Source organism: Aspergillus karnatakaensis (genome assembly GCF_047715665.1).
Source record: "Aspergillus karnatakaensis strain CBS 102800 unplaced genomic scaffold BJY04scaffold_39, whole genome shotgun sequence".
Taxonomy (NCBI): domain Eukaryota; kingdom Fungi; phylum Ascomycota; class Eurotiomycetes; order Eurotiales; family Aspergillaceae; genus Aspergillus; species Aspergillus karnatakaensis.
This window is the reverse complement of record NW_027395751.1, coordinates 42753-57042: the sequence shown is the minus strand read 5'-3', so window position 1 is coordinate 57042 and position 14290 is coordinate 42753. Positions and strand designations below refer to the sequence as shown.

General features: G+C 51.5%; 5 protein-coding genes across 5 annotated transcripts; 3 read left to right on the top strand and 2 right to left on the bottom strand.

The window, feature by feature from the left end:
* The first annotated feature begins 52 nt into the window (after positions 1 to 52).
* On the top strand, positions 53 to 2851 carry BJY04DRAFT_194038 (M3 family metallopeptidase). The gene is made up of 3 exons (XM_073711999.1): positions 53 to 1803; positions 1858 to 2498; positions 2550 to 2851. Exons 1-3 carry the CDS (start codon positions 487 to 489, stop codon positions 2740 to 2742), a joined length of 2151 nt encoding a protein of 716 aa, XP_073569019.1. The 5' UTR covers positions 53 to 486; the 3' UTR covers positions 2743 to 2851.
* A 181-nt stretch (positions 2852 to 3032) lies between these two features.
* On the bottom strand, positions 3033 to 5210 carry BJY04DRAFT_96368 (FMN-dependent alpha-hydroxy acid dehydrogenase). Its single transcript, XM_073721386.1, has 5 exons — positions 4833 to 5210; positions 4581 to 4782; positions 4229 to 4523; positions 3505 to 4162; positions 3033 to 3453 (listed from the first exon to the last, which is right to left on the bottom strand). Exons 1-5 carry the CDS (start codon positions 4975 to 4977, stop codon positions 3290 to 3292), a joined length of 1464 nt encoding a protein of 487 aa, XP_073569018.1. The 5' UTR covers positions 4978 to 5210; the 3' UTR covers positions 3033 to 3289.
* A 244-nt stretch (positions 5211 to 5454) lies between these two features.
* On the bottom strand, positions 5455 to 7111 carry BJY04DRAFT_220323 (uncharacterized protein; the record flags this gene model as incomplete). Its single annotated transcript, XM_073716831.1, has 4 exons — positions 5455 to 5690; positions 5752 to 6620; positions 6779 to 6940; positions 6999 to 7111. The coding sequence occupies 4 exons, from the start codon at positions 7109 to 7111 to the stop codon at positions 5455 to 5457; spliced, it is 1380 nt and encodes a 459-aa protein (XP_073569017.1).
* A 399-nt stretch (positions 7112 to 7510) lies between these two features.
* Positions 7511 to 11777, top strand: BJY04DRAFT_220322 (uncharacterized protein; the record flags this gene model as incomplete). Its single annotated transcript, XM_073716830.1, has 6 exons — positions 7511 to 7573; positions 7627 to 8202; positions 8270 to 8397; positions 8465 to 8795; positions 8856 to 10430; positions 10482 to 11777. The coding sequence occupies 6 exons, from the start codon at positions 7511 to 7513 to the stop codon at positions 11775 to 11777; spliced, it is 3969 nt and encodes a 1322-aa protein (XP_073569016.1).
* A 1076-nt stretch (positions 11778 to 12853) lies between these two features.
* Positions 12854 to 13767, top strand: BJY04DRAFT_194030 (uncharacterized protein). The gene has a single exon (XM_073711998.1). It carries the CDS (start codon positions 13069 to 13071, stop codon positions 13633 to 13635), a length of 567 nt encoding a protein of 188 aa, XP_073569015.1. The 5' UTR covers positions 12854 to 13068; the 3' UTR covers positions 13636 to 13767.
* Positions 13768 to 14290: the final 523 nt, after the last annotated feature.

Genomic DNA, 14290 nt, shown 5'->3' with positions numbered 1-14290 from the left:
ACCTGATATCAGCAGCTCGGCGATGCGCGAAAACAGATTGCAGTGGTTTGGAGGGAAGTAATGGGATGTTTGTTTGCCTCGGCAAGTTGGCATCCACCCATCCCATCGCGGGGGCAGGCGGTCAAGCGGTCCGGATCAGTGACGTGACGATCGATCCGGAGCTTGAAGCTCGCTCCTCACTACTCACCATCGTTCTTCTACCTCCAGCTAACTTACACTCTGTCGTCCTCTTTCTTTTCCTTCCGCCAAATTCAACCACCAATCAGTACATCTGCGTGAACTCTGACGGCCTGTCCACCCCCTTTCTTCTCCCTTCCCCTTCTTATCCTCGGTGCGACCCTCCCCTTCACCGTGGCTCCCTTTCGAACCCTCTCACCCCACGCCCCCATTGCTAGACTCGCATCAGTCCTGAGCCATCTCCGGGGCCCGAGACTTGCACGCTCTCCTCTTCCAACGATTTCTCGAAGATCCCTCATCTCCGCACAAATGGCTCCCGACCACCTCCGCCAGCCGCCGCAGGCTCCTCCGTTGTTTACTGCCACAGCCGAATCGATCCTGAACGACGCCAAACGTCTGATTGAAAGCTCTCGCAAGGTCCAAGACGGCGTCGTTGCAGATGTTGCTCCGGAAAGTGCCACTTTTGCTTCCGTGCTGAAACCGCTCGCCCACAATGATAACGTCATGGCTTTGGAGTCCAACATCCTCGGCTTCTACCAAGCGGTCTCGACCCAGCAGGAGCTGAGAGACGCTTCTTCCAAGGCGGAAGAGCTGATGGACGATTTCTTGATCGAGGCGTCGATGCGCGAGGACATATTCAAGCTGATCGACGCGGTGCTGAAAAAGAACGAGAGCCTGGACCCGGAATCCCGCCGGCTGCTGGAGAAGGAACATCAGGACTTTGTCCGCAACGGGCTCAATCTTCCGGCAGGCCCTCAGCGTGACCGCTTCAAAGAGATTAAGAAGCGTCTCAGCTTGCTTGGCATTGAATTCCAGAAGAACCTCAATGAGGAGGCGGGAGGCATTTGGTTTACACCGGAAGAGCTGGATGGCGTGCCCCAGGATGTCGTCGCGGGTCTGAAGAAGGGCGAGGGCGAGCATGAGGGCAAACTCTGGCTAACATTCAAGTACCCCGATCTCTTCCCCACCGTCAAATACGCAAAGAACCCTGAGACTCGCAAGCAGGTCTCTATCCAGAACGAGAACAAGTGTAACCAAAACATTCCTCTTTTCCGCGAGGCGGTTATCTTGCGTGACGAGGCTGCTCGTATATTGGGATACCCCAACCACGCGGCTTTCCGGATCGAGGACAAGATGGCCAAGACGCCCAAAACAGTGGACGATTTCCTGACCGCGTTGCGTGCCCGTTTGTCGGATGGCGGTCTGAAAGAGCTCGCTCAGCTCTTGGAGCTCAAAAAGAGCGATCTCGAATCCCGAGGCGAGGCCTTCGACGGCGGATACTACCTCTGGGATCACCGATTCTACGATCGACTGATGCTGGAGAAGGATTACTCGCTAGACCAGCAAATGATTGCCGAGTACTTCCCTCTTCAGAATACAATCAGCGGCATGCTGCGCATCTTTGAGGAACTATTTGGCCTCGTTTTCGTGGAGGTGTCTGGCGAGGATCGTGACCGAATCGCCACCACGAGCAAGGGAGATGACATCGTCTGGCACGAGGATGTCCAGTTGTTCAGTGTGTGGGATGATGAGGGTGAGGGCGGTGGCTTTGTTGGCTACCTGTACCTGGATCTGTTCCCTCGTCCTGGAAAGTATGGCCACGCCGCCAATTTCAACCTCCAACCCGTATGGACTCCCAGCTCCTGATTCAGCGCCTAAAACTAATCATTCTTGTTACAGGGATATATTGATACCGAAGGCAAGCGCCGCTACCCAGCCACTGCCTTGGTGTGTAACTTTACCAAGCCGACCCCGAATAAACCTAGCCTGCTCAAACACGACGAGGTCGTAACCTTGTTCCATGAGCTGGGTCACGGTATCCACAATCTGGTTTCCAAGACGACATACTCACGCTTCCACGGAACCAGAACTGCTCGAGACTTTGTTGAGGCTCCCAGCCAGATGCTGGAGAACTGGTGTTGGGCTCCAGAACAGCTCAAGTCGCTCAGCAAACACTACTCGACGCTGTCCTCTGACTACCTTACGGCATGGAAGGAGCAGAACAAAGGACAGACTGAACCATCGGAGAGGATTCCGGACGACGTGATTGCCAACATCATCCGCACGAAGCACGTGAACGCTGCGCTTTTCAACCTGCGTCAGCTGCATTTCGGTATTTTCGACATGCTGGTACACGAGCCAAGCAGCCACGATGAAATCAAGGAACTGCCCATTTCGTCCACATACAACAGACTTCGCAAGGAAATCACGCAGATTCCCGGGCCTGAGGTTCTAGGTCTCGGTGATGAATGGGGACACGGACAGGCTACCTTTGGTCATTTGATGGGAGGCTACGACGCCGGTTACTACGGCTACCTCAGGTGAGTTACAGAGGCTGTTTCTATGACTTTGGCCCCTCTAACGTCACACAGTTCGCAAGTCTACTCGACAGATATCTTCTACACAGCCTTCAAATTGGACCCAATGAACCCCGCCGCTGGACGCAAGTACCGGTACCAGGTTCTCGAGAAAGGTGGCAGCCAGGATGAGATGAAGACGCTGACCGACTATCTGGGTCGGCCGCCAAAGGAGGATGCCTTCTACAAAGAGTTGGGATTGGCTTAGTCTAGACAATAGATAGATAGAAGCTCCAAGCATGTGGCGTTCAGCTGCAGCAGGACTACCCGCTATAGGTACGGGACTTCAGGAATCAAATCAGCTGCAAGCATACTCAAGGCCTTCGTATACTTGTTCTTGTTGGTCCTTTCACCCCGCCACGGATTAGCAGGCCCGTCTTCACTCACATTTCTGGTCTTCCATGTGCTTTTCTCTGCCCGGTCCCGTTTTTCTTTTTTCATCTCTGTCACCACCCCTAGATACCCTGATCCTTTAGTCTTACCCTAGAGCAACGCAAGCCTGACGCCACGCCCTCATAAACAAACCCGCCTACCAACCCGTCGTCCATAAACGGTAAACAGCCCTTAAGAAACGGGATGGTGATTCAATCATTGCGCCCACCGTACTATGAGGTCAGGCTCGCGTTGCCCCGATGATATAACGCGACGATCTGAATGCTAAGGTCACGAGCAAACATCAGATATACTCGTATGAAACAACGCCATATCTTCACGTAACTCTGTATATCTCTACCTCGCTATGTATATAGACTACTTCAAAGATTTGCCCGCGCCCTTGCCCTCCACTTTATATACGGATGGTCCGCGCCATCCGGAACAAGATGATCCACATCAGCCGTATTCACCAAACCAGGGTAAACCTGCGAGAGATCCGTGATGCCAATAAGCTTCATCACACTCTCCATCTCAGATTTGAGTACTATTGCACCCATTAGTTCCATCCGGCCAAGACGAAGTCGGTCGTACTCACTCTGAATCAAATGCTCCACCCCCTCCGTCCCATAATGCAACGCATACAGAAAACTCCTCCCAATCCCAACCGCCTTCGCGCCCAAACAAAGCGCCTTAACAATATCGCTCCCGCGCCGGAAGCCCCCATCAACATAAACCTCCATCTTCTCAAACACCTCCGGACAATTCCTATGCATCTCCAGCAGGAGCAGAATAGCCGGCGGCGAATAATCCAAATTCCTGCCTCCATGATTACTCAACAATATCCCCTCAACCCCATACCGCATCGCAATCCTCGCATCCTCAGCCGTCGTAATCCCCTTGAGCACAAGCGGTAATTTCGTAACACTGCGAATCCACGCGATATCCTTCCACGTCATGCCCTGGTCGATGAACGAGCCCATGACTCTGGTAAGCCCGCCTTCGGTTTTGATCGGCTGCCCGGTGACCGGGTGGATGAGGATATCGTCTGTCTTGAGCCGTTCATCGGATTCGCGTTTTCCGCGCCCCGCGGCGTCGACGGTTAGGAAGATTGCCGTGCAGCCGAGGGATTCGGCTTTGAGGAGCAGTTCTCGGGATTTAGATTTGTCGCGGTTGAGGTAGAGTTGGAAGGCGAAGGGGTGGTTGGGCGCGCTGGAGATGATTTCGGGGAGGGGGTGGCCGGAGTTTGTGCTTATCTGTGTCACTGTGAGTGGGTGGATGGATGCTAGAGAGAGAGAGAGAGAATAGCAGAGGTGGCGTACGATCTCGAGAATCCCGGTTGATTTTGCGGCGCGCGCAAGGCCCTTCTCGGCGTCTGGGTGGATTAGTCTTGCGACGCCTGTTGGGCAGATGAAGATTGGGAGCGAGATGGGGATGCCGAGCATGGTGGTTGACGTGTTGACGTTTGTGACATCTTTCATGACCCGTGGTCGGAACCAGATACGTTTGAGCATAGACTCATTTGCATCGCGGGTCCAGCAGTCCGTGTCGGCTGTTGAGTAGAACGTATACGCCTTCTTTGGGGCGCTGATTGCTGCGGCGCGTTCAAAGTCGTAGCTTGTGGGGGTTAGCTTCGGATACTTATCCGGTTGGTAGGTAGTCGGGAGTGCGCACCTGTTGATGAGGGAATGGAGCAGGGGTTTGGAGCCCTCCGCAAGCTGAGATTTCACCGGCGGATTTGTCCACTCTGGGGTGATTGTCGCGGTGTCTAAGCGGCCTTTGAAGTGCTCAGTTGAGATATTTTCTCTTATGATTGAGATGGGGTGGATTTCGAGGAAGGGTTCTGTTGCGTCTTTGCCGGCGTATTTGAGGATTACTGTCCTGGATTAGTATCAATAAAGAATCAATTGAAGTCGTAGAACTTACCAGACGGCCCTCCCGGATGCTCATTAACAAACCCTGTTAGATCCCATACCTCGTTCTTGATGACAACCCAGCAATCGTCTGGTGTGTTGTGTGAGGTCACATCCTGGACCGAAAGCATCGGCGAGTCCAGAGTATTCACTCCCATCTGTGCACAGTCGAATGATAATAAATGCGAATGTGTAAGTCACTGGGATCTGGGGTCGTGATGTTGGAGAAAAGGCTCAGTATCGGTAGAAGTATTTAGCCGGCTGGGGTACCCCTCAAAAGATGCGCCAGTCGGAAGATAGCCGATGGTAATCCCGACTGCCGACTGTATTTTGTTTATATCAGAAAAGGCCCGCTCGTTATAGATGTGTAAGTAAACAGTTCTTTGCTCAGTGGGTAGCTGGTGCTGTTGGTGAAGTGAATTTGGTAAAGGGGGTGCCGTATATATATTTCTGGTGCCCTAAGACTTCGCTGGTTTAAATCAAACGACTAAGGTTAGAGATCGAGTACCTCTGGTCAAGCAAACGATATCTCACAAATATACTCCTTTTGAATGAATCATTCTTCCATAAAAGTTATACTTATAGACGGCTCTCAAATATAGGAGCCCTGACCATCCCAGAAAGATGCAGTACCGTTATAATTCATCATGCCAAGCGGAATATTGGCGTATTTTGAGCAGATTCTGCTGTCTTATTAGTGCCAGCCTCGCCGCTGCATCCGCAACCAAAGTGACCTCGCTCAGTGTCCCACCGACGATCGAAATATCATCCCCTAGAGCCTTCTGAACCGCGAGACGAACAAGATCCCCATCGACCCAGTCAGTAAGGATAATTGCGTGCTCGATTGCTGGCGGTTCGAAGGGATATTCCTCTATACCTTTGTCAGCTCCATAGTGTCACAAAAGCTAAAAGACACGAAAAAAGCAACACACCTTGCATGACCTGAACAAATACACCAATATTACTTGCCAGGGCATCAACATAAGCCTTGTCCATCTTCAAAACGAGCTCCTTGCTAAGCTTCACACTACCGGGATTGCTTCCATAAAGCCACCAGCTATCATCCAGATCCAGCGGTACCGATTCCAAGTACAATTCAACACCATCATCGGAACCACCTTCGACCTCTCCAAGTGTCATATGGTAGTCCGCCGAGCGCGACTCGGTCCCCAGAAGCAAAACCGCAGGATCCTGTCTCTTGAGCACCATCCTCGCCCTTGCAAGGGCTACGAGAAGGATATCCGGATCGGCGCCAACCTGGAGCTGCGTGCCAACAATAGCGTTAGCGTTTGAGCGCAGGAAGAACTGCATCAGACGCCGGTATTGCCTCTCGCTTCGATAGGGGTTCAGCGGTACGTATTTCTCAGTCTGGAGCTCCCGGGGGTTTCCATCGCCGATGTGACTCTTGTTTTTCGTTCTGCGATATCTGTTTCGGTACGATGCAGGGGAGCTTGCTGTGCGACTGCCCGCGTCAAAGGATATTTGGATCCCGCAGTGGTGGATTCCCTGGTGGATCACAACCTCAGAGGAACCTTCCCGGATAGCCGGGTTTTCGAAGTGGGCGAGGGTTGTCCGTGGAAGGATCTGGGCGGGTGTCTCGATTCCTGCGTCGCGAGAGGCTTCGACGACGATGTTGGCGAGAGTCTTGTTGAAGAAGTCTGGGATGGCGATGACGGTGAAGGTGAGCTTTGTGCCGGTGTCCGCGAGAGCGGAGGATTTCAGGTCTTGAAAGATACGGGTGAGTGTTTCTTTGACTTCGGCGAGGATGAGGGAAGGTGGAATGTCTGATGACAGTCCAAGGCTGTGCCAATGAGATGTTGAGCGAGGTGACGGTGGCATATACTTGGCGTGGCGTGCTAATTGCTAATTGCACGGAGGGGTGTTCGATGTATGGAAGATGAGAAATCAAGTTTGGAGCCCACTTGGGCGATTAGGGATTTTATTACGGCAAATACACACCCATAAAAGACGGCTTTGGGGCTGGCCTGCTCATAATGCTCCGCGGCAAGTTGGGAGATCAGGGCGTCATATTCGGTATTTCTGATCAGGGCCAGGGGAGTGAAGGTGGTTGTCGAGTTGGCGTAGGAGGCGCCGCTGCAACGGTAGTATGATGAGCTCACACTTTTAGATTATGAGAGCTCGGGAACTGCGCACATGAACTGATAGCCCAAGTCAATACCTATGGGATCGTTGATGTTGTTGTAATCGCAGGAAACCCGCGTCGGCGACAACCGCGGTGGCCGTCTCGAAAAGCAGAAGTAGTCCAATGAGTACGGAGCCAATTGCCAGCATGGTGCTAATCACTGTGGAAACTACCTTATGGTCCGGGGATGACCCCCTTTTGTAGCGGCAAAATTTGCTGCGCAGGCTTAGTGCCGATGGAGGTTGGTAGACTACGCCGTAGCGCAAACTAGTCTCAAGATAAGGTTCAAAAATGCAATAACGTAGTGGATTCTGGAGATCCTGCTCTCTACACAGAATGTATAGAGAGTGTACAAAGTACATCATGATCCGTTTCCTGTCTGTGCTGCGGGCGCCAGCACTTCAACCAACGACCAGCAGGAGCTACCGCCACCTTGACAGGGGTCTATAATATTATTAGCCACGTGCATTCCCCCAATGCCCCGCGTTTACCGACCTCAGCCGCTTTGGTTGAACTCTCACTACAGCATCTGTTGAGATCATCCCGAGATGGAACGGCGGTCGAAACGTTCTGTAATCGCGGGTTTCTTCAAATCTCTAGCCTCTACCAAGGTTAGTGATGAGAAGAGTCCCTATGCTCTGAGTAATCTACTAATCACGGCTAGCAGGATGAATCAGCCACAGTACCCAAGCAGCCGCCCCGGCCTAAGAATCAGACACAGGGTACCTCAGGGCATTCTGGATATTCAAACGCACATCGCACTGGGGCCCCCTCGAAGCCTAAACTAAGCACGGTGAGCTCAGCGCAGACTATCGGCCTGGAGAAAGAGCCGATCTTGGTCGATGAGCATAGATTGTCAGAAGGAGAGTGTGACGAGGACAGCGATGACAGCGCGCTAAGCCTCTGGGATATTGCATGCGCTCGGCTTCGGAGGGAGGAGCCAGAACTCATGAATGCTTACGCCAATGACTTGCTTACAGCTGACAGTCGACAAGTGTCAGACGAGGATCCGGACGGTTACTATCAAGAGCGAAGATTGCAGGAACTGACTTTGCGCAAACTGGACTTTCTTGCAGAGGCTCGCTGGAAGATCACAATAAGAGGAAAGGACTTTATTGTCCGAGATCAGATAGCCAAAATTGCTCGAAAAGTATTGTCTTTCAAAGACTCAATAGGAGTTGCGGTATCAGCTGAGCCCCACGCCGCGCTGGCTTGGGCTGGGGTTCTTGTGATTCTGCCTGTAAGCTATAGCCTCACCACTATCAAATTTTCTATACGTGGTGCATTGGCTGACGGGGTACATGCAGCTATTGTCGAATCCAGGGACTCAATGGGAGGACGCTGCCGATGGACTGCGATATATATCGGATATTCTGATTCGGTCTCGGGTGATTGAAGTCAATTGCGGGTACGGCAGACAGGTTGATAGTTTACGGTGCGTATCTCTACCACGACGCTCGCGTTTATGTACAATCGGTGCTTGCGGACTAATAAGTAAATAGCAAGTTCTCGCCCTCTACACCTATGGGCGAAATGCGTCAACAGATCAGAGCGAGACTGATTGATCTTTACTGCGGAATCTTGAGATATCAGATACTACTGGCTTCTCACTGCTCCCGTAATCGGGCCTTTCGTTTAGTAAGAGACATATTTGCCACCGGCAAGTGGAATGAGATGCTGGATGATCTCAGGAAAACTGAAAGTAACATCGACAATTCACTGCGAACGATGGATAGCAAAACCCTCGTAAACGTGGATGCTGAAATGTCCAAGTTGCAGATCAAAGCCGACAAGATTCTGAAAGAGATAACCAAGGTTGACAAAAGAGTGGAGGTACGTAAAGGCTCGTCCCTGACAGTAATCTCCACTGGAATAGCAACTTAACGATAATAGGACCTGCAACGTAGACAGCTTTTAGCCGCTCTTCAATATGCCGAATATGCTGCTTTTGACGCTGTCAGGAAGGATGAGCCGCCGCCTACCAGATGCTACAATGGAACTCGGAAGGAGATCATCGAAGAGCTTGAGACCTGGGTGTACGGGAGCAACGACGACTGTATATTCTGGCTTAGTGGCATGGCTGGAACTGGGAAGTCGACCATAGCACGAACAGTTGCCGATCTCCTCGATGATGAGCACCACTGCCTTGGAGCGAGCTTCTTCTTCTCTAGAGGCCGTGGCCTCAGAGCCGAAGCGACAGCGTTTATTACGACTATTGCACTGCAGCTGGCTGAGCGGTTGCCAGTCTTTGCTCCGTACCTTGCTTCCGCAGTCGACGCGCACAACAGAGTCGGGGAATTGTCGCTATCCAACCAGTGGGATCGGTTGATTATGGCTCCCCTAACCGCATTAAGTGACAGTCTCCTCTTGCCGGTAAAGTTCGTCTTTGTAATCGATGCGCTCGATGAGTGCCAGGGAGCTGGATACGTGAGTGAGATAGTCCAGCTGCTATCCAGGGCCAAGGAGCTCCAGATGGTCGACCTGCGCATTTTCGTCACAAGTAGGAACGAGTCTTACATCGAAACTAGTTTCAAGACCCTCCCTGGAGTGTCCCATCGTGACCTCTCAATCGACTACTCCCTAGATGGGAGCACGGAACGCGACATATCCAGTTATATGAGGGCATCGCTGAAAAGCGTTGCAGAGCTCCACTTACTCGAAGACTGGCCTGGCGAGAAACTTATTCAGGGCCTGATTGAGAAAGCTGGTCGTCTCTTCGTTTACGCCTCTACGGCTTGCAGATACCTTCAGAACTCAGCGTATCCAGAAAAGAGGCTCCTTGAGATGCTGGACACCGGGACAAAGGGTCATTCATCAACAAAGGCCCTCGATGATATGTACCTTTTGATTCTAAGCCAAGTGCTTGACGACTGCACGAGTGAGGATAGAGCCGACGTGGCCCTTTTATTCCAACAGGTTGTGGGGTCTATTGTTACCTCGTTCGAGCCTCTATCACCATCCGACTTGGCCTCCTTGTTATGTATCTCGCTGCGGCAGATTGGCTTGACCCTGAAACACCTTCACTCCCTTTTGCATGTGCCTGAAGATCAAGATTCTCCAGTTGAAGTCTTTCATCTCTCTTTTCGGGACTTCATTGCTAATCCGTCGAGGTGTACTACTCCCCAGCTGAGGGTCGACGAATGCCATGCCCACGATACCTTGTTTTTGCGCTGCGTCGAACTAATGACAAAGTCGTTATGCAGAGACATGTGCGATCTTGCTGAACAAGGAGTACTAACCAGCACAATCCCACGGAGCGGAGTCAACGCATGTATTCCGCACCCTCTTCGATATTCATGCCTGTATTTCACGTCGCACATATCGAAGGCTAAGATCAGCAGTTCCCAGAGTACAATGCTTTACCAGTTTCTCCAGCATCATCTTCTGCATTGGCTGGAAGCCCTGAGCCTGATGCAAAGAGTGGCAGACGGGGTTCGGATGCTTCAAGTATTAGAAGACAAAATCGAGGTGAGAAGGCAAGAATCCAACGTTTAGACTAGCCTTGACATTACCTTTTAGGCAGAAAGAGATCCTTCCCTGCACGCTTTTATCAACGACGCCAAGCGATTCTTGTTGTATAACCGGGTGATCATCGAGGAAGCTCCTCTCCAAGTTTACAGCTCGGCTCTTGTTTTCGCGCCGCAGGATAGCCTTGTTCGTCGGCATTTCATCAAATCCATCCCGGATTGGATTGAAGAGCCTCCCAAAGTAGCTCCCGACTGGACCGCGTTGCTGCAAGGTGTGAATGACATCTCCATCTCACCAGATGGTTCAATGATTGTCTCTGCCTCTGGAGACCGAAGAGTTCGTCTATGGGACGTGAAATCTGGTCATCCCCTGTTTACCCTCGAAGGCCACCAAGATTGGATTGACGCCGTAGCATTCTCCCCACTGGGCGATACAGTTGCCTCTGGATCTGGAGACAGGTCTGTGCGTATATGGGACGTGTATACTGGTCGTTGCCTGTACGTGCTTCACGGGCATGAACATTCCGCCACGTCTGTGGCGTTTTCGCCGGACGGCAAGCTCCTCGCCTCCACATCGTACGATCGGACCATCCGTCTGTGGGATACTAGTACCGGATCCATCGTCCATATCCTAAGGGGCCACGATGACCAAGTCAGAACCGCACGCTTTTCGCCTGATGGGCGAATCCTTGCTTCCGCCGGGGTCGACCAAAGTATAAGAGTCTGGGACGTGGAGAAAGGGTGCACACTTCAGATCCTCCGTGGCCACCGTGACCGTATAAGCTCTTTGGCGTTCGCTCCGCAGGGTACGGTTCTCGCCTCGGGATCGGAAGACAATACCATCCGGCTCTGGGACTTGGATGGTGGCGGCACGTCCAGGCGCATTGACTGCCACCTGGACTGGGTACACGATGTTACCATTTCACGCGACGGCACACTGATAGCGACTGCGTCGGCAGACAAGATGGTTCGGGTCCTGGACATGATGACTGCAAAGGTCATGCTGACACTAGAGGGCCATAGCAACTGGGTCACCGCTGTCACATTCTCGTGGGATAGTAAAAAGGTTGTCTCGGCTTCGTTCGACCATACAATCCGGATCTGGGATGTAAAGACTGGGGAATTGAGCACACTACTCGACAACTCCCGCGTTCCCGAAGTCTTGCTTACAGCGCAAGGGCAACCTGAGGATGAGGATGAGGTTGATGTTGGTGGAAAGCCACCGACCAAGCTCCAGCCAACTGAACGATTCGTCTCAAGATATGAGCCGCTCTACTTAGATGGAGACTGGATAACCTATGAGGGGAAGAGGCTTCTTTTCCTACCTGCTGAATATCGACCATATTGATTTTGGGAAACTGTGTACGATCTTCTTGGTATGCTCCTCTCAAATATGCCCTCGAAAAATGGCAGATAATAGGTCTATGAGGTCTTGTTGTATATATTCTGGGTTAGACCTGAGAATGCTCAAAGAGAAATTATGGGATAGGTCCTCGATTGCCCAAGCTATGGTTTTTCATTCCGCGGCAAAGCGCAGGTTGCTCTGGGTGCATGAATGCGCTGCTGTTCCAGAATCGCCGGCATTTGTGTGGAACTATCCTCAAGTGTAGAGGGATCAAAACCATTAACAAGATAATTAGAGCAGCAGGGACTGGTTTTTAGAGTGCCTCGATATACCCCTAAAACGGATTCCGGAACCGGATATATGATAACTATTACCCAAGCTAGAGCTTTCTCTGTTTCTCCCCTCCTATCCTGCTCTTCAACATTAAACAACCTGGCTTTCAGCCTCGCAGAGGGATCTGTGTCGGTGCACCGATTGGCACACGGAATCCTTATCAAGTACACCCCCCGCTCATACAGTCGATTGCTGCCATATAAACTCAGTGACGATTTTGGTCAGCCTCACACCATATAGATGGAGCTTCGCTACGCCATGGCGGTATCTCAATTTGCATCAGTCAGCAGTTCTAGTCGCGCACTGGGTCTGGAGAGCATGGAAAAGGAGCCTAACCAATCACCATTACTACCGAATGGGTAGCTAAGTTCGAACAGAATGTTATATGGGGAAGAAGCATACGAGGAAACCCGACAGTATCGACTACTAAATTTGAAAAATACAAGGATCTGTAGGTAATTGTGACCCGCTGTCGACAGCCGTATAGGCAATTATACTGCTTGCACAAGCAAAGAACCCTCAAACACAGGCCTGCCAACGGAACGAGCATTTCACAGGTAATCTGCGAGCAGCCAGAAGATACCCAACCAGACAGTGGCTGGCTGCTTAGGCCCACATAGATGCTGAAGAGTGCTTAGCTTGTGGAGTCGATGATCGTGGCAAGCTGAGCGTCGTCGCCTATTTTATCCGAGATACAACAACGACCGCTTAAAATCGCCATATTGTTTGGTATTCAGCTGGGATGTACCTGCTTCAGCATCTGGCCAGTCATGTTGGGAGGACTATAAATACGGGCACGGCTTCAGCAAGAAATCAGTCCTTGAAATACTACACAGCATTGTCTTTGGTCATTAGCTTACAAGATCCTCCCTTACACGCTTATCTTAAGCCCGACACCCCAGCCTCGACAATCTCACCTTGACATATAATCTCGAAGTCCAGTTTCAACGCACACCTCACTATGTCCGACAAAGCCGTCCTGATCGGAATCCGTGTGATCGCCACAATCCTAACCCGAGCTGGCATCACAACCGTTGCCGGATTCTCAATTGCAAACCTCGACAACATCACCGACGAGTCCGGGCAATACATCAGAAACATCCAGATTGGCGATGCCTTGATCAATCATATCCACGATATTGAAGCCCGTTTGGTTGAAATACGCCACAGGCTAGACAACGAGGTGGCCGGCCTACCGACAAGCCCCCAATGGGCTCGTGAGCTTTCCGCCAAATTGGGAGAGGTACTCCAGAATCTACAAGGCGTCAATGCGACTACACATCTTGCGGAGACTTGGGGATGGATCCAGACAGCCGATTTGGCTATCAGAGAGGTGCTAGGGGATATTGAGAGGGACTGGCAGAGGGATGTTCCTCAGATTGAGGCACGCAATCGGGGATTCCTGGCGCCGTTCTTTGCCCTGGTTGCGCAGTTTGCGAAGGATACTCAGCAGAGGCTTGCGAGTGAGTTGGCTGATGCACAGTCTGCTGAACGGACTTTGAACGCGCTGTCAGGTTACAATGGCTGAGGAGGAGCTTGGTAGGGAAAGCAGATGGCTACGGGCCTTTCGTGATACGCAGTATATTTGATATTAATCCTTTGTTCTGGAGTCTGCTACATAATGGTCGAGACTTATGTTTCAGCCCTACACACTTAGGTCATAATTGGAAAATTCTTTGCATCGCGCATAATAGCTCCCCGTGATAGAAGATTGAAGGATTGGAGCACTTGGATACTGGAGAGCAGCGGCTCGCGAGCGAGATGGGGGATGCTTGCAACTCAGTCTGCTAAACGTAGTCCGGAAGCGCTGTCATGATAGAAAGGATACCTCGTCGCCTTGGAACTCGTCCAGACCGTCAATAAAAAGGCAGAAGTAGGATTCAGAAGAATGTGCTTCTTCAATTAGGCGATCGAATGCTGATCTGACTTCATCAAAATGTAGAGGCCCTGACCCCAGGCTTTGATCCAGCCACACCTGGGGAAATAGTTGAGGAATCATATCAGGCTTCTGCCTGCATGTTTCAAAAAGCAAAGTTCGGTACAGACCTTCAAGAGACATCTGCTTCTCGTCTCCCGAATTCCAGAAGAAGAATCGAAGGAATACCAGGGGCTAACCCCCAGCCCACGCCTCCAACTCCTTTTTGACCCGGGGCGACCGAGCAAGAAACTTCATCAACGTTGAT